The sequence below is a fragment of the Brachycentrus maculatus genome, unplaced genomic scaffold, assembly GCF_059751285.1.
Source record: "Brachycentrus maculatus isolate JH-2025_06_01 unplaced genomic scaffold, ASM5975128v1 h1tg001662l, whole genome shotgun sequence".
In the NCBI taxonomy this organism is placed as follows: Eukaryota; Metazoa; Arthropoda; class Insecta; order Trichoptera; family Brachycentridae; genus Brachycentrus; species Brachycentrus maculatus.
In genome coordinates this window covers 7,501-27,258 of record NW_028282272.1, presented here as the reverse complement: position 1 = coordinate 27,258, position 19,758 = coordinate 7,501, and the positions used below count along the sequence as shown (strand labels likewise).

The following is a 19,758-nucleotide window of genomic DNA, read 5'->3' as shown; positions in this document are numbered from 1 at the left end:
TTGTTCAAAACATAAAACGGTATTTGAAAATGATGCTGAAAACATCGAATCACGTGTCATAATAGATTTTAATAAATAGTGGTATTTACTTTGTAAAACTTGAATTAAAAATGAAATATTTATCTTTTTATTAATTGATTTGGCAGTCACTTTGTGGTAAAATCTATCCATTTGAAATTTTCAAACACCGTTTGAAAATGATGCGGAATGCATCGAAACATGTGTCACAGTAGATTTTAAGAAATAGTGGTATTTACTACGTAAAACATTAATTAAAAATGAAATATTTATTATTAACATCATTTATATCGTCTCACAAGTCTGGAGTTTCTCTACTTAGGAGTTATTTTTTAATTTTAACAAGAAGATTATGGATGTCTAGGATTTTACATGTTATTTTTGACATCTCATCGAAGATGAAGAAGAATATGGAAGTCTGGGCATTTACGGGCGGTCTATTCCCTCTGCCTACTCCTATGAAGAAGCTGCGTGATGGTTAGTTAGAAACCCGGTCAGTAGTCAAATCAAATAAAATTTAAAAAAAAACTATGAAGTTGTTATTATTTCTCGACATCTCATCAAAGATGAAGAAGAATATGGAAGTCTCGGCGTTTACGGGGCTGACGACCATCATAGGCTGGTTCAAGTTCACTTTACACACGTGTAACGTTCACCAATTCTACTCATTATTGACAACCACACTATTCAAATCCTTGGAAGTTCTTTATATATGGCCCAATTTCGAAACGTTGTTCATAAACTAAGAGAAGGGTAATAAAGTAGAAATAAATGCTAAGTAAAAAGTTTAAAAAAAACTAGTAAACATATAAAACAGAAAACATACGTAACAGATACGTAGCTATTCATATATTGATCGTAGTATCAATATATTGATATGTAGCATCAATACATAAATATCTCTATGTGAACCAACCCAGTGATGGAAACAAAAAGTGCGTATTTCTCACTTTTTACTTTATTTTTTATTTATGGTTCCCAAACAATGAAAAACATATTATTGTACAAGAAATACAGTGCAATACAAATTGTTTGAATGTTTTCCATCAATTAGTTTTTCATCAACAAACTTACAGAAACAAATAAGGGTTAAATACAAATATAAAGAATATAAATTTGCTTGTAAATAAAAGAGTAATAACAATCAAAAGAAATGAAAAATAAATTTAAATAAAAATTAATATTAGAAGTACAAATCTAAAGTGAAATTAAACTATGCTACATAAGGTACAAAATTCAAGACTCCACCAGATTGGTAAAATCAATTTCAAGTTTTGTTTTTATTTTTTAGAAAATAAATATATATTTTTTAAACTCCTTACCTTTTACTAACTCTTTTCTTTTCAAAACCATGTAATTATTAAGAAGAAAAACTTTTGTTTTTTCAGTGCAAAAACGGTGTTGTAAGAAAAAAATTCAATTGCATAAAATGTTGCCAGGATTTATTGAAAATTAAGTTGCGACTTAATGAATACTGGGCTTTTATTATTATAAACGGTATGAACAATAAACTTTTTTTAAGATTTCTACAATTTTTAGTTGTATTATTTTTGCGATTTTTTAAAAATATTTTTCTTGATAGACTTTTCCTTAATTGTAAATCTTTTAACAGCTACAAAAAATATACAAATCACAAGTCTAAAGGTTGACAATATACTTCTTAGAGGTATCAAGGAATAATCGCAAAAATTAAATGAAATCGAAAACATGATTTTTTGACATCTCATCAAAGATGAAGAAGGATATGGAAGTCTGGGCATTTCCGGGGCTGACGACCGTCATAGGCTTAAATAATAAAAATGAAAATGGTATTTTCTGGCGTTTCTCATGTGCGTGATTAATTTATTTTAATATATTTTGATTTAATAATTTGATATAACATTTACAAAATTTTTAATGTGTACAAATACTTGTTCACAAAATCTGAATTATCTCCTATTACAGGAATTATTTGCATATTATTTTTAGACATCTCATCAAAGATGAAGAAGAATATGGAAGTCTGGGCATAAAATTTCTCATGTGTGTGATTGTAATCCAGGATTCGGACCTCACATACTAATATAAGAGTTTCTGCTAAATAAAAAGCTTCTTTACATCTCACCAATAGATGTCTCTAGTGAAGTTCTAGTGATTCAAGAACAAGGTTTCTAAATTGGTTCATATATATAGAACTTCCAAGAATTTGAGTAGTGTGGTTGTCAATAATGGGTAGAATTTGTGAATGTTACACGTCTGTAAAGTGATCACTTAAACCAGCCTATGACGGTCATCAGCCCCGCAAATGCCCAGACTTCCATATTCTTCTTCATCTTTGATGAGATGTCAAAAAATAATATGAAAATAACTCCTGTATTTGGGGATAATCCAGATTTTGTGATCAAGTATTTGGACACACTCAAAATGTTGTAAATCGAAAAAGAATTTCAAAATGAAATCTGAATATTTTACTTGACACACCATTCTTAATTTTATCGGTAATGTTTATAACACCCTTGCATTCCTTCCTTATTTTACCATTCAAACATCCACCATACATAGTTTGCCGCACATTTGTCTAAAGGATCGCATGTCGACTGCATTCAGTCTATTTTCTCCCATATTTTGCCAACTCCATGCTTCACTTCCATACATTAGAGTTGGAACTAGGACTCCGTTGTGTACTGCTAGTTTGGCTTTCGGTGATAAATAAGTTTTGATTTGCTATAACTGATTTTACTGCACCATTTACTTTAATCCCAGCATTCAATCTCCTTTCTTTATCTCTATCAATCTTTCCATCCCTAGAAAACATACTTCATAGTAAAAACATTGCAGATCTAAATGTGTTTTCTTGTTTGTTACATTCTTAACTGTTTTTCAGTCTTGTTAACCTTAATCCCATGTCCTAAAAGTAGAAATGGAAATTACTCATCGGAAATATTATATATGTGACTTATGTATTATTATTACGACTTTACGTAATGGTCAGAACGCTAGGCTACCGTTCTAGAGGTCCTGGGTTCGATAACCAGGGGGGAGGATCAAGTAAATATATTTCACTCTAATATTTAATCAAAACTACCCTAGACTGGTACCTGAAGCGGAGGGCTGATCACCTGTCCTCCATGTGTTAACGATCAAGATAACAATGCGTTTATATTATGCAGTGCCCTATGCACCATTAGGGTCCAGACAAGTGTTTTCAAAAATACGTAAAAAATGTATGTTATATGTTTAAATATAATACTTTAATTTCACTCCACAAAAAAAATCTTGAAAGATTTATGTTTTTATTATCCTACTGACGTGATTGAAAGTGCAATAAATATGGAATTCATATATGGTATTTACGTAAATGCGATAAACTTTTTAAAATAAATATAAAAAAATTGACCCTTTAAATGTGTCTTTTCTTTTAAGTTCTTCATTGAAATTATTTGACACGTATACGTTGACACGTAAACAACTTTGTAGGAGATTCAGGATTAGCAATGCGATCACAGGTGGTATTTTACATCTATGTAGTTAAGTCGTAAAAAAATTGCGTTTTCTAAAACACATATGTCTTGTTAGTACTTACGTATACGGAGTTACATCGTGGACCCTCAAAGTCAGCACTGTGAACCTACTACAGGCATTCCAAATGTGGCTACATCGTAGAATACTCATCTCATGGACCAAAATGGTCAGCATCGAAAATATGCTCCAAAGAGTAAGAGCAGGGAGACAGTTGCTGACGGATATCTATCATATACTGATAAATACATACATATATATATATATATATATATATATATATATATATATATATATATATATATATATATATATATATATATATATATATATATATATATATATATATATATATATACACATATGTAAGGTGTCCTATCTGGGGCATGTGCTGAGAGGAGACAAGTACGAACTGAATTGTTGGGTAATATATAAGGTTTACTGGATTGAGTTCAGATATCCATCTCATCCTGGCGAGCAGGAACCCAATTATCTACAGACTTTTAGTTGTTTTTTAATTGAACGGAATAAATTGATAGTTTAATAATAAGTCTATCATATTTTAAAATTAAGTAACAATATTCAATTTACTTGACATTGGCAAAAGCAATATATTTCATTAAAAAAAACCTTGTTCACAGATCTGGGTTTCTCCATAGGAGTTATATTAACATTTTGATATTTCAACATAAATGTCGAAAAAAATGTCAAAAAGTCCAGGTATTTATGTACCTGTCATAACGCCGCTTCCGCGCAGGAGTAGACAGTGAGAATAGAACACCACACCAATTTGCAAGCAATCTTCAATCTTGTGTGTTTACAGGTCTTAAGATCTAAGCCCTGTTAATGCCCATAATTCAATATTCTTCTTCATCTATGTTGAGATGTAAAAATGTGAAACTTCTGATTTTATTTGCACATTGTACATTTTAAGAAAAATGGAGATATTGCATTTTTAAAGATTTAATGAACCGAAAGGATTAAATTTTGTACTTTCCTTGTTTAAAAAAAATCATTTCAGTATAAAAACGCAAAAATTATTCAAAAAGAATTATAGCAATCTCGTCTACGGAAAGGGTAAGAAAAACATTAATTTTTTGAAAATATTAAGAAAAGTAAAACTAAAGAATCAGATATGATTTAAGTATATCTTATATTATTTCGAGAAATAAAAATGCTTTGCGATTTGATCCACTCACATTTTTATTAACCAGCTAGTTTTGGCAACAAACTGTTGCCCTCTTCAGGGTTTAATTTATGACTAAACACAAATATAAAAAAGAAACAGTGTACAAGTATTAACTTTGTGGATCAATATGATCCACAAAGTTAATGCTTTCAATATTCAAAACATAAGTATATCTTAGTTACATTGCTTGCAATCCCTAGAGGCTGTTACTGGTATTTTATTTTTATTTATTGGAAAACCAACAGAATACAGTGGAACCTCTCATAACGAGTAATTCGCATAGTAATGTTTACAAAGTTGCTCCCTTAACGAGCGACATTTCGCCTCTTCAAATCGGCGTTTGATTTTTACTTTTAATATAAATTATAGATCTTTTATACGAGTATATAGATCATATTTAATAGATCTTATCAATCGTCTGGATCGTCTAAAAAATCATAGCACTTTCAAATAAATAAAAAATTACCTCCTAGCACCAAATTAAATTGGCGTCACTTCAACAAGCGCATAAATCTTCAATCTCTCACGCTACTTTAAAATATTCTTTACAACTCCAATGCACCTAAATATCTTGCTGAAAACTTTATATACCTCTGAGATCATGGTCTATCACTTCGTTCTTCCCAAGACAGAACACTTTTCATTCCTCTTCATAACACATCATTCTTCAGTTATTCCTTTTCTGTCTATGCAATGAATTACCTCTCCTTGTAAAAAATGCACCTTCTCTGAGTACTTTTAAAAAACGTCTGAGATATTACAATCTATCATTCGAATCCTGACCGTCCATCAAACCTCATCCCTAAGCTTTTCCTACTACCTCCTTCCCTAATTTCCCTTTTCTCTTTCCCAATCTGTCATCAATTCGCTATTTTTATAAACATTTAATAAAATATAAAGAAGTTGCTTGATTACAACTACAACAATCGTTTTGAAATGTTCAAGCACTATGCACCGCTAGCATTTTAACTGTTAACATTCTTAATGTAATTTTTTTCTAGGATTCAAGATGTTCTGTCTGAAAACCATTATTTTCTTATTCCTGGGAGTATCCTGGGTACATTCGGCTGTAATCAATGTGCTAAATTATCCTGAAGCTTACAAAAACTTCTTGCTATCGACTGTTCATGGGAAAACTATGGGTGAGTACACAAAATCTTAATAAATATTTTAAAAACAAATATATTCTCTTAAAAAAGAAGTCGGGCTTTAATATGGTTAAAAAATTTTTTTAATAATTTAATTCATTTTCGAGACATTTCTACTTTACAATTTTAAAATAATTAACCCAGTTCTCTCCAATGAAGAGACTAAGCTTTTGTTCTTGGAGAGGTACTAACACTTGTTTATGTTTGTAGGTCATATAATTTATTTTTATTGTAATTATTTTCAATGTTTCATTTATTTATTTTTCTTATATTAATGTGTATAAAATTTATTTAATTCATTATTTTGCATTTTAATGTCTTCATTTTGTTATATTAAAGGAAGGTTATTGAAGTATTTGATTCCCAAATAGAAGTCATATAAATTTGCACAGTACTTTTTCTTCGCAGTATTTCACAATTCACTTGCATTGCAATTTATGTCAGGCTTGGCTAGTATTATATAAAATGCAATTCAACTAATAAATGCCAGTAGAAAACTTTTTTACATATATAGAATAGCGTTGCATATAAAATTTAATACTTTTGCCAATGTCAAGTAAAATAAAATTAATGAATCATAAATCACATTCAACTTATTATTTTACTATTATATAAATTGAATCCGTTAAATTTTATTAAAGTAAGTAAAAGGTTGTAAATAATCAGGTTCCTGCTCGCTACGATGAGTTGGATATTTGTAGGGAGGGGAATGAGCGGGGCCAAGTCTTGAAAAATGTTGGCATTTGGTCGTTTATTGGGCAAACAAAGAATATATCTATGTATTAATTTTTATGAAACGCCGATTTTTTGAGTCACCTAAGTTGTATTTTATTAATAAAAATAGATTAAAAAACAACTATAATACAATTTTGTTAATAAAATACAACTTTGTAGACTCAAAAAACTGTGTTTGATTTAAAAATTAATACATAAATTAAAATGGAGTTCTACAAATTAAACGCCGAATCAATAAATAAAGAATTTCATTAAGGTCTTCTTCAAAACGGCATTCGCAAATGGGGGAGTAATGTGCTCTCTCGTACATCAATGTCCCATCCTCATTCCACAAATGGTGGATGTATCTTCTTTGTTCATCAAAATTTTCTGAAACCAAAGACGGGATGGGTAAGTAGAAAACATAAATGTTTTGGAAATATTTAAATAATGAACCATGTTTTGTGCTTTTAGAATCCGTGGTAGGTGAGAAGCAGAACCTGTGGGAGAGGAGTGGAAAGTTTCAAGGAGATATAGTCCTGACTCCGAACCAGATAGAAGCTTTTGTGGACGACTACACGGGAGAGACCGGAATGAGGAATGCCATCACTGACGCCTCTAAACTTTGGGAAAAAAACACCGTGTACTACAGCATAGCCAATACTTTCGGTAAGATAAACGATTGTGCGGTCTTCACCAAAACGTTACATTTCCATTATAAATGATTTTATTTTTTGACATCTCATCAAAGATGAAGAAGAATATGGAAGTCATAGGCCGGTTTCAATAATCACTTTACACACGTGTAACATTCACCAATTCTACCCATTATTGACAACCACACTACTCAATTTCTTGGAAGTCCTATATATATGAACCAATTTAGAAACCTTGTTCTTGAATCACTAGAACTTCACTAGAGACATCTATTGGTGTGATGTAAAGAAGCTCTTTACTAAGCAGAAACTCTTATATTAGTATGTGAGGTCCAAATCCTGGATTTCAATCACACTCATTAGAAACGCCAGAAAATACAATTTTCATTTTTATTACTTAAGCTTATAATTTGACCAGACAATTTATTTACAACATTTTGAGTGTGTCCAAATAATTGTTTACAAAATCTGGATTATCTCTAATTACAGGAGTTATTTTCATATTATTTTTTGACATCTCATCAAAGATGAAGAAGAATATGGAAGTCTTAGCATTTACGGGGCTGACGACCGTCATAGGCTGGTTTAAAATAAATAAATTATCTGGTCAAATGTAAAAAATAAAAGAAAGAAATGTAAAAAATATAAATGCTTTCAGACGCTACTCAAAAAGCTGCCATCAAAGCTGCAATAAAAGAAATCTCCGACTCTTCCTGTGTGAGATTTGTAGAAAGGTGCTTTCTTACGACCAGTAATAATTACATCAATATTGTGGTAAGTTAAATATGTTAAATAAAAAATTAATTCACTTGGGGACTATTTGCATTATTACTAAATTAATAAAATTGACTGATAGAAGAAGACAACATTTTGAGTGTGTCCAAATACTTGTTCACAAAATCTGGATTATCTCCAATTACAGGAGATATTTTCATATTATTTTTTGACATCTCATCAAAGATGAAGAAGAATCTGGAAGTCTGGGCATTTACGGGGCTTACGACCGTCATAGGCTGGTTTGAGTGATCACTTTACACACATGTAACATTCACCAATTCTACCCATTATTGACAACCACACTACTCAAATTCTTGGAAGTTCTATATATATGAACCAATTTAGAAACCTTGTTCATGAATCACTAAAACTTCACTAGAGACATCTATTGGTGAGATGTAAAGAAGCTTTTTATTAAATTATCTGGTCAAATTATAAGCTTAATAATAAAAATGAAAATGGTATTTTCTGGCGTTTCTCATGTGTGTGATTATAATCCGGGATTCGGATCTCACATACTAATATAAGAGTTTCTGCTTAATAAAAAGCTTCTTTACATCTCACCAATAGATGTCTCTAGTGAAGTTCTAGTGATTCATGAACAAGGTTTCTAAATTGGTTCATATATATAGAACTTCCAAGAATTTGAGTAGTGTGGTTGTCAATAATGGGTAGAATTGGTGAATGTTACACGTGTGTAAAGTGATCACTCAAACCAGCCTATGACGGTCGTAAGCCCCGTAAATGCCCAGACTTCCATATTCTTCTTCATCTTTGATGAGATATCAAAAAATAATATGAAAATAACTCCTGTAATTGGAGATAATCCAGATTTTGTGAACAAGTATTTGGACACACTCAAAATGTTGTATCTTATAAGTTATTCAAAATTTTGCATTATATTTAAAATTGTGCCTTGTTATTGCGAATGATAAACATTTACTTTTTTTTTTTTCCAAAAATGCTAATAATATTAGTATATAACTACTCATAGAGATTATTATGTCTACCGGTTTCTAGACGTACCCGTCTATTTGTCAGGACAATCACTACCCCAACATGCAAACAATACTACCCTTCACCACCATTTTTGGTCGACCCGAAGACCAACATGCACTAAAGTCGCGTGTGTTAAACATTTTGTGTAGTTTTAAGTGTGTGAATGGCGCCTATGGTGGTGAAGTAGTATTGTTCAAACATTCGTTTGAAAATGCCATAACTAGGCGAAACAATTATCACGATATTATTTTTTATGTGCTTTTGTTAATAAAATACAACTTAGTAGACTCAAAAATCTGGGTTTGATTTAAAAATTAATACCGTAGAATGGGGCTACTTGAACATTGATGTGTTACTTGAGCCCAGTAAATTTTTTTTTATTTAGATCGAGGTTTCGATCGAAGTATCGTGACAATAAGTGTCATCTGTCAGGGAAACAATGAATCATGTCGATGTGTTCATTATTGTAGACCAAATACAGATTTATTTTTTTTGTACTGGACTCAAGTAACACATCAAAGTTCAAAGTAGCCCCGTTCTACGGTACATAAATTAAAATGGAGTTCTACAAATTAAACGCAAAATCAATAAATAATACAGTAACTGTTAATTATTTCTAGGGCAATGATTCTGGATGTTATTCATATGTCGGAATGATCGGTGGACCCCAGGTCCTCAATTTGGAGCCCCGTTGCTTCGTTAACGGAATAATCGTCCACGAGTTCTTGCACGCTCTCGGCTTCTACCACATGCACAGCACCCACGACAGGGACACATATGTTGCTATCATTTGGAACAAGATTATCCCAGGTAACATATTACACCAAGATTTTAATTGATATCTCGACAAAAGTGGAACTGGGCAAGTCATGTGGAACGTATGTCTGAGGATGGATGGATGGAGCAGGTGCTTGACTGGAGGTCTAGAAGCGAGGGTAGGTCCCAGACAAGATGGTCCGATGACATAAAAAAATTGACAAGCCTGCACTGGAAGAGAGAACTATGGAAGTCGAAGAGGGAGGACTTTGTTCAATACTGGACACAAGAAGAAGGCTGAATGAGAAGTAGGAAAAAGAATGATAAATGAGAGGTAATATAAGAGTTTCTGCTAAATAAAAAGCTTCTTTGCATCTCACCAATAGATGTCTCTAGTGAAGTTCTAGTGATTCAAGAACAAGGTTTCTCAATTGGTTCATATAACTTCCAAGAATTTGAGTAGTGTGGTTGTAAATAATGGGTAAAATTGGTGAATACACGTGTGTAAAGTGATCATTTAGACCAGCCTATGGCGTTCATCAGCCCCGTAAATGCCCAGACTTCCATATTCTTCTTCATCTTTGATGAGATGTCAAAAAATAATTTAAGGATAAATGAGTTCCAAAAATTTGAGTAGTGTGGTTGTCAATCATGGGTAGGTTGGTGAATGATAGAATAGGCAGTAATTATCTAGACTTCCATATTCTTCTTCATTTATTTTATTTTTTACGTGTCGTATCGGGTCCTCCAGACGTTGACTATTTCTTGTGAGAAAGTGTCCCTATTTCGGGCGGTCTAAAACAGCTCCTCGACGCTCTGTACTCCAGTCCACTCGTGTATATCATGGAGCCAGGAGTTCCGACTTCTTCCGACACCTCTTGGACCTTAGATCTTACACTTGATGACCAGTTGCAGTAGCTTGTACTTTTCTCCTCTGAGCACATGAGCCTCAAATACTTTAATATTCGATATTAGTTCCCTATTCGGTCTGGCTCTTTGGAGAACTATTGCATTGCTGACCATGTCCGTCCAGGGTACACGAAGCATTTCTCGATGCATCCACATCTCAAATATCTCCAGCTGGTTCACGCTACTCATTACAAGGGTCCACGTTTCATCTATGTTAATAAATAGCAATTCGATTTTCTCTAAGCCTAGTACTTTTAAAGTAATCGATTTATTTTCTTAAAACACCGTTTTTATATTAAAAATATATATATATATATATATTGTTTTGTAAAAATTAGGTATTGATAGGTGAGGGGTTAAAATAAAGTACCTTTTTTTTCTTGAATGTTTTCCGCAGATACTTTATGGCAAGACTTTATAAAATTAATTAATTTTGTTTTAACCACTTAAAAAAAGTTTACTTAAAAAAAAATACATAAATTTAAAAAAAAAACAGTATTTTTTTTCAATATATGTATATATTTTTTAAAAATCCAATATACATACATTCTAGCGCAGCCGAGCGCATTCTGAGTTGAACGATTGAGATCTATCCCATATATATAGGATGTAATCTAAATTTTAATATAAGAGCTGCAAAGCTGTGCAAATTCGTCATTTGTAAACAAAAATTTGAACACACTCAAAATGTTTTTTTATTTTATTTTTTCAATAAAAACGTGTAAATTTTGATGAAATTTAATCTTTTCTTCATCACTGTTTTTAGGCACGGAAAATAACTTCGGCATGTACTCATCAGCCGATGTAACCAATTTCGATGTAGCCTACGACTATGGTAGTGTAATGCACTATTCACAATATGCATTTAGTATCGATGGAAACAGGACTATTGTTCCATTACAGGTAATATGATTTTTTTTATTCTTTCTTAAGGTAGCTAATATAACACTAATATTTACTATTTTATGCACTTAATTTACTACATCATAAACTTATATATGTATTTATATTTCCTTACAGTAAACAAAACATTTATTTTAAAATTCTTTCCGACTCTTTTCATTCTTCATACATTCAGGCATATCATCATACATTTCAAAACCCTTATACATCAAACAATTTTGCGACTCTATTTTTTCATAAAAGGCTGTGTTATTTTATCCTTTTTTTCGAGTTAAATGTTCATGATAATTTTTTTAAATGTTTTAATTTTCACTAATGTCTCCTTTGAATCATATAAAACAATCAAATTATTTACAAAACTATTAAATTTGCGTGTTAAAAACATATCGTGTGTATACTGGCAAAAAACTTAAACTCTAAAATTCCTATTAAATTTATTGTTTCGGCATTTACTTTGTGGTAAGACATGATGATATTATTAAAGAAAACACTTGTTTTTTTACCACTTGAGTTTATTTTATGACGACTGGTTTCGGAAGCTAAGCTTTCATCTTCAGGTCTACATGTAAACATTTACATTTAGACCTGAAAATGGAAGCTTAGCTTCCGAAACTAGTCGTCATAAAATAAATAATATCTATTTTTTTAATTATCCCTGTTATTTAAAGGTTTTAACCTGAATAAAATACCCGCTATTAAATTTAAAGTTAAATTTACATTTAAAAAACCACATTTATGTGACATTTCAAACTACTTAATGTATTTGCAGATTTAAAGAACCATGAACACATTACAATATGCATCGTTTAAGTCACAAATCACAAATTCACAAATCGCTCACTACTTTCAACAACGCAATAAATCAAAAAAACTTGGAGATCTTTTGTAAAGTTTAAACATATAATGAAATGTATTAGAAATAAATATCAAGCCACTTATTGAACTTTTTACTATGCAACAGAACTTTTTAGGTAAAACCTGAATGTTTTTTTGCATTTGAAAAATATTTAGTATGTTTAAAAAAAAAATCAAACAACACTTTTTCTTCGAAATGCAAAAAACAAAACTTTTTGCCCTGTAGCGGGTAAATATTATGTTAAAAATATGCCGCCTTTGCTGAGATATAGTACATTTTCTGGGCATTCCGAAAACATGCACAGCTGAAAATTGTCGATTTTTTATATATGACGTTGTTGAAAGGAGTGAGTTGTCGAAATGTCAAATGTAATTGATGCAGGACGCCATTTGCAAAAGTTATAACATATTCCGATAGGGTGATTCATTTCGCGCCACCCCAAATAAGGTAATTTAATTTTTTGCTTTTGTTACAGCCCACTACTTTGATTCTCGGTCAGCGTGTTGGGATGAGCTCTGACGACATCAGGAGACTCAAAAAGTTGTATTCCTGTCCATGATTCTAACAAAGAATCACTTTTATCTTCGTTTTGAGATAGGTAGCTCGTTATCAACGGGAACGTTATAAGGAGTTAATGTTTTAAATTGTATTTTTACAGATTTAAATTCATTTTATTATCTACTAGTGACAATAATCGTACAACATTTTGAGCGTGTCCAAACACTAGTTCACAAATCTGGATTATCTTCAATAATGGGAGTTATTTTTCATATTATTTTTTGACATCTCATCAAAGATGAAGAAGAATCTGGAAGTCTGGGCATTTAGGCGGCTGACGACCGTCATAGGCTTGCTTTAGTGATCACTTTACACACGTGTAGCATTCACCAATTCTACCCATTGTTGACAACCACACTACTCAAATTCTTGGAAGGTCTATATATATGAACCAATGAAACATTAATCTTGAATTACTAATAATAATAATTTATGTTAAAAAATAAAATGAAAATAACTCCTGTAATTGGAGATAATCCAGATGTTGTGAACAAGTATTTGGACACACTCAAAATGTTGTATTTTAACATTTTAAAAGGCGAAAATGACCGTAATGAGTAATCATTTAATTAAAATACAATTTAAAAAATCTTTTTCCTTTTTTAACGTTCTCTCCGATAACGCGGTACTCATCTCAACGTTATAGGGGGTTTACTGTATTCTTATGTTTTATGGGAAAATTAACACAATTTCAAACATTGTTTTCTTATGTTTTACTGGATTCATGTTAATTGGTGGGTTTTGTCATTTAATGTTACGTTTTATTTTTTATTTTCCTGCATTAAAATGTGACCATTGACAATGACAAATTATGTGTTTTTAGTACATTTGATCCCAATAAACCATTTCAAAACCTTCCTTGCTCTTACCCTTCCTTAAAACACCATTACCCCCACCCCTACCCTTTTGAAACCCAACAACTTCTACACTGTTTCTTTTTATATATATATTTAGTAATAAATGTAACCCTGAAGAGGGCAACAGGTTGTTGCCGAAACTAGTTGGTTAATAAAAATGTGAGTGGATCAGAACGAAAAGTATTTTTATTTCTTGAAATAATATATCCATATGATCCACAAAGTTAATGCTTTCAATATTCAAAACATATTCAAGACATTTAAATACCATTATAATAATTAAATACTCAATTGTATTGAAATACTTCTTGTTTTTTATTCTCAGATTAAAAGTACATATTACTATTATTATTAGTACAATGGTCAGCACGCTTGGCTACCGTACTGGAGGTCCCGGGTTTTATTTCCAGATAGGGATCATAGTTATTCAGTATTACCCTGGTCTGGAACCTGAAGCGGAGGGCTAATCCCCTTTCCTTCGTGTGTTAACGATCAAGATAACACTGCATTTTTATGATGCAGTGCCCTATGCACCATTGGGGTGCGGATGTACGTAAGTCCCGTAAATGTCCAGACTTCCATATTCTTCTACATCTATGTTGAGATGAGTGCAAAAAAAATTAAATAAAAATAATAATGTTTATTTTCACCATCCCTCTTAATCGAACCCGGGACCTCCAGCACGGTAGCTAAACACGCTAACCATTACACCACGGAGGCGGACATATAAATCAAAGACAGTAATGCACCCATGGGTACCTCTATTTATCATAAGTAAACAGTGATTAAAAATATGGTATAATGTGTATAAACACACACGATAAAAGATAACAATGTTATTTAAAATAATATCTGATCATACTTAAATAATATAGTGAAAATCGTTATAATGTGTGTTTGAATTGTAAAAATGTTTTGTAATACGAAATTGGAGAATCTTTAAACACTTTTGGTATTCATTATGTGTATGAAATAAAGATTGAGTTCAAAACACCAAAAAATAGGGCTAAAAATCAATTGTTTTTAACAAAAAAAAATCAAAATTAAAACTCAGTTTTATACTCTTGTCATCTCCTTCTTCAAACCCTTATCCGCACTCCAAAGGTGCATAGGGCACTGCATCATATAAACGCAGTATCATCTTTTTCGTTAACACGTGAATGAAAGGTGATTAGCCCTCCGCCACAGGTACCAGTCCAGGGGAATATTGAAAAAATAACAGAAAAAACAAATCACTAATATTTATTTGAACCCCCCCTGGGAATCGAACCCGGGACCTCCAGTGCAGTAGCCGAGCGTGCTGACCATTACACTACTGAGGCAGACTACTGCTCTTATCTACCCTACAACAAAAATAAATATATTTTTCCCATGAATATAATAAATTGTATTATTAATAATAATATTGTAATCTTGTTTCGATTCACCCCATTTGTCGGTAAATATTTGGTTTGACTAAATTGATAAGCTCTTATGAAAAAAGGTTATATTTTTACACCGCAAAAATCTCTTCAGATCTGAAAAAAATGTAAAAAGAACATATTGCTGTTTTCAAAGTGCACTGGGAAATTTCTATCAGCTTCAACATTAGGTATGACGTTATATTTCAAAATAATAACGTATTTTTAGTTATCTTATTCACTTGGGTCTGTTTTTATGCAAATCTTTTTAATTCGATTTTGAAGTTATGAGATTTTCAAATTTAATGGAACCTATCCCTAATTTTTGTATGACGTTCAAGTCTTTTTTTAATGCAAATTCGCATAAAAAATCTAAAATTTAGACTAGTGCAGGTTACAACCGTTAAAGTGCGATTGTGTCACTGGCACAAAGTTAAGCTCAAATCTTACATATTATTTTTTGACATCTCATCAAAGATGAAGAAGAATATGGAAGTCTGGGCATTTACGGGGCATACTAATATAAGAGTTTCTGCTTGATAAAAAGCTTCTTTACATCTCACCAATAGATGTCTCTAGTGATTCAAGAACAAGGTTTCTAAATTGGTTCATATATATAGATCTTCCAAGAATTTGAGTGGTGTGGTTGTCAATAATGGGTAGAATTGGTGAATGATACACGTGTGTAAAGTGATCACTAATTTGTATTGAAGATTTATCTCAAAATCCATTTCCCATGTAAGGATATTTAATTAGGAAAAAGGCTCTTCTGTTTTCACTTTTATGATTTTTTTAAAAAAATATATGCAATTTTCGGTACATTCTATCATAATGATTTGAAGTTATGCGTTTTTTTTAAATAATGAAACCTATCCCCCAGTTTTGTTTGTAGTTCAAGTCTTTCTTTATGCGAATTTTTTTATACGACTCCCCGTGGAACTTATCCATCGCATAAAAAGAGACCCCAGCCCCGTAAATGCCCAGACTTCCATATTTTTCTTCATCTTTGATGAGATGTCAAAAAATAATATGACTTGTAGCCTTAATGTAATAATTTTGTTTATTTTTTCCAGACTCCACAATGATTGCTGTAAAAACACTATTGTGCTTGTTGTTCGGAGTAGCTTTCGTACTCTCAGCTGTGCTGAACCCAGATCAAGTCGCTCCTAGAATTTCTATTCCAGGATCAGATTCAGTTGGCACTGCTCCGAAAATCCCCTTTACTGCCTCATTAGTAGAACCCGCTAAAGATGTCGAAGGTTTCAGGGATTTCTTGAATAAAACTATCAATGGAAAATATATGGGTAAATTTAATATTTATTTTAACATATCGCTCACTCCTTTCAAGAACGTCATAAATCAAAAATCATCAATTTTCATCAATGCCCAGAAAATGTACTTTATTCCAGCAAAAGCGGCATATTTTTAACTTAATATTTACCCGCAACAGGGCAGTGGAAAAGTGTTGTCTTTGCATTTTGAAGAAAATGTATTGTTTAATTATTTTTTCATATATACTTACTAAATATTTTTCAAATGGAGAAAAAACCTTCAGGTTTTAACTGAATAGATCTGTTGCACAGTAAAAAGTTCAATAAGTGGCTTGATATTTATTTTTGATACATTGTATTATATTTTTTGTTGTGGCTTGATATTTATTTTTGATACATTGTACTATATGCTTAAACTTTAAAAACGTTCTCCTGAAAAATCAAGTTATTTGATTTATGACGTTCTTGAAAGGAGTGAGCGATGTGTTTGATGCATTCCACATTTATAATTTGATGTATACCCACACACAGGCCATGTCTTTATGGGATCTTTTTTTGTATTAATTAATTTTTGTATTTGTTATTGTAATATATTGTGAAATGCAAAATAATTTAAATTAAAAAAATTAAAGAATAAAAACTAAAGAACGGTAATTATTACTAAATGATGGTAATTATTCTTCTGCAATCGATGGAGTCCAAAAATCCTCGATGATCGACAACTTCCATTACAACATATACCCAGAGGAGAACGTTTTAATATTTCGCTATTTTTCTTGTAGATCCTATAAATCCGGAAGTAGCAGACAGCCAGAGCACATGGGAGAGAAGCGGCAAGTTTGAGGGCGATGTGGTTCTTACTGAGGGTCAGATGGAGTTCTTGGTGAACGACTATTCAGGAAACAGTATTATCAATTCCAGGAATGCTATAACTAACGCCAAAAAACTTTGGACCAACAATATCGTTTACTACACCATCAGTCCTGATTTCAGTGAGTTCTTTCAACTATCATTCGATTTTTAATGATAATGTGCTATTTTTTTATACATTATTTTGTCGTGCCCTACGTAAAGTGCTCTAACTACATTTTTGTCAATTTTGAGATATCTGGTGTATCTTATCAACTGACCGTTGTCTACAAAAATATAAATAAAAAACACATAGTTTTCAGGCCTATAAGACGCTATCTACATGGTATTTTCGAAATGAACCGGACTCCTAAAACGCTAACTACTTAATTTTTATAAAGCATAAAGTTTTAAAACGATTTAATTCATTATTTTATCGTGTTTTTGAATGATTAATACTAGTTTAGAATTTCAGATAAAACCGTTAATTAATAAAATAAAAAATCCGTTGGGAAAATCTTCTAAGCTCTCTCCTGTAAAGTAACAGATTTTCAGATAGAGTACTCTACGTAGGGGCCGTCGATTTGATTCGCTCTTAATTTTTCACAAGTCAGTTTTTTAGCATGATTGTATTTTTTTTTACTCTGCAGAAATATCCGATTTAATATTTGAATAAATACTTTTAAACATTTTGGGAACCTGTATTTAGAGTACAAAGGGCTCCCAACCTTTTGCGGTCTAGCGCCCCTCCGTCAAAAATTCTCGTCGACTGGGGAAGAAAATTAACAGAATGTCCCGTCAAAGAGAGCGGGAAAGAATAAAAATATATTTTCCACCCTCCTTTTTATCTGTAAGGATATCTAGATCTCCCTTTAGACCCTGTTTGTAATTTTTTTAGATTTTTTGTATGATTAATACACATTTTTTTACAGCTCCAGATGAGGCGCATATCGTGGAAAAGGCAGTATACAATATTGCATATTACTCGTGCGTGAAATTTGTAAAACGACCTGCCTACAGCCCTAACTATGTTAATGTTATAGTAAGCTCTTTTTATTAATTCGAAAAACTATTAATTACTCAGTATTTTTCCACTTCTGTAAAATATCATTTGAGCGGCTTAGAAAACATTATTTTATCTGAAGTGATATAAGTGGCATTTTAATGTTGACCAGGGACATTGGAGTCTGTCAGACAATTCTTGAATTGTCAGTTTTGGATTTGACTTGATTTTTAGTCCACACTTCCAATCATCCAATTTATATATTCTACCAGACTACTGCTTTAATTTTTTAAACCATTACTGATAAGTGCGGACACTCACTTTATTTCCACGAACATTACAAATGTTTTTAACGCACTTTTTCTTTTATAAAGCACTAAAAAGCGTAAAAAATATTTGGATGAAAAACATTTTTTTTTTTAAATGGACATTTGAAAAATAAGGTTTTTTAGCTTCTTAACGCTGCGAAATTTTAAAAAATCACAAAGGACTTGCGTAGGACTCAATCAATTAATTTAAATTGGCTCGTACTGCACTCATTACATAAACAACAACAAAAAACAAAACTTTCTGGTACTCCTAATATATCGCTCACTTTTTTCAAGAACGTCATAAATCAAAAATCGTAAATTTTTAGTTGTGCATGTTTTCGGAATGCCCAGAAAATGTACTTTATCCCTTCAAAAAATGTAAAAAACCTTCAGGTTTTACCTAAAAAAATCTGTTGCCTATTAAAAAGTTTAATAAGTGGCTTGATATATATATTTAATACATTGTATTATATTTTTAAACTTTAAAAACGTTCTCCTGAAAAATCAAGTTTTTTGATTTATGACGTTCTTGAAAGGAGTGGGCGATATGTATTTAGTATTGATTTTTATCCGTTTTTCACTTATATTCCTAATTTCGTATCGCTCATGTTTTAATATTAAAAATCAAGCATATAGTTTTATCAGGAAATTTATTTCTGATAATCAAATTAATATAAAACTCTAAAGTGTTACATACAGATTACTAAAATTTTGCGTTTATCAATGATTCTTCGTGTAATTTAACATTTTTTTTTTATTTTTCAGAAATCCGGGTCTGGATGTTGGTCCTATGTAGGTATGATTGGAGGACGGCAAGATCTGAACCTTGGAAATGGCTGCATGTATCACTACATCGCCACCCATGAGTTCTTGCACGCTCTCGGCTTTTATCATATGCATAGTACTCACGACAGAGACGATTATATCAGAATCCTGTGGGAAAATATCGAACCTGGTAAGAGTATGAATCAGTTGTATTTATTTATTTATTTATTGAACGGCTGAAGCCTTTAAGATAATACATGTATACATTATCTAATATAAAAATACACTAATGAATACACTAATAGAGAAACAAAAAGTCTT

The 19,758-nt window shown here is 31.5% G+C and overlaps 2 protein-coding genes across 2 annotated transcripts in view; both read left to right on the top strand.

Moving 5' to 3' along the window:
* The first annotated feature begins 5,686 nt into the window (after positions 1-5,686).
* LOC148298738 (hatching enzyme 1.2-like) lies at positions 5,687-13,873 on the top strand. The gene is made up of 6 exons (XM_088276676.1): positions 5,687-5,847; positions 7,042-7,236; positions 7,882-7,997; positions 9,620-9,809; positions 11,431-11,567; positions 12,899-13,873. Exons 1-6 carry the CDS (start codon positions 5,715-5,717, stop codon positions 12,980-12,982), a joined length of 855 nt encoding a protein of 284 aa, XP_088132802.1. The 5' UTR covers positions 5,687-5,714; the 3' UTR covers positions 12,983-13,873.
* Positions 13,874-15,406: 1,533 nt separating this feature from the next.
* The window catches only part of LOC148298737 (zinc metalloproteinase nas-6-like), a 7,523-nt gene continuing 3,171 nt past the window's right edge, over positions 15,407-19,758 (top strand). Inside the window, exons 1-5 of the mRNA XM_088276678.1 lie at positions 15,407-15,429; positions 16,312-16,542; positions 17,292-17,501; positions 18,291-18,400; positions 19,438-19,627. Coding sequence (XP_088132804.1) covers positions 16,320-16,542; positions 17,292-17,501; positions 18,291-18,400; positions 19,438-19,627 — 733 coding nt within the window. The 5' untranslated portion in view covers positions 15,407-15,429; positions 16,312-16,319. The remainder of the gene's footprint in view (positions 15,430-16,311; positions 16,543-17,291; positions 17,502-18,290; positions 18,401-19,437; positions 19,628-19,758) is intronic.

What these genes read in the sequence shown, in the direction of transcription:
- LOC148298738 (XM_088276676.1), top strand. Translation starts at nt 5,715, where the DNA reads ATGTTCTGTCTGAAAACCATTATTTTCTTATTCCTGGGAGTATCCTGG. An exon ending in TTGGAACAAGATTATCCCAG is followed by an intron (nt 9,810 to 11,430) that starts GTAACATATTAC and finishes CACTGTTTTTAG; the next exon opens with GCACGGAAAATAACTTCGGC. An exon ending in GGACTATTGTTCCATTACAG is followed by an intron (nt 11,568 to 12,898) that starts GTAATATGATTT and finishes CTTTTGTTACAG; the next exon opens with CCCACTACTTTGATTCTCGG.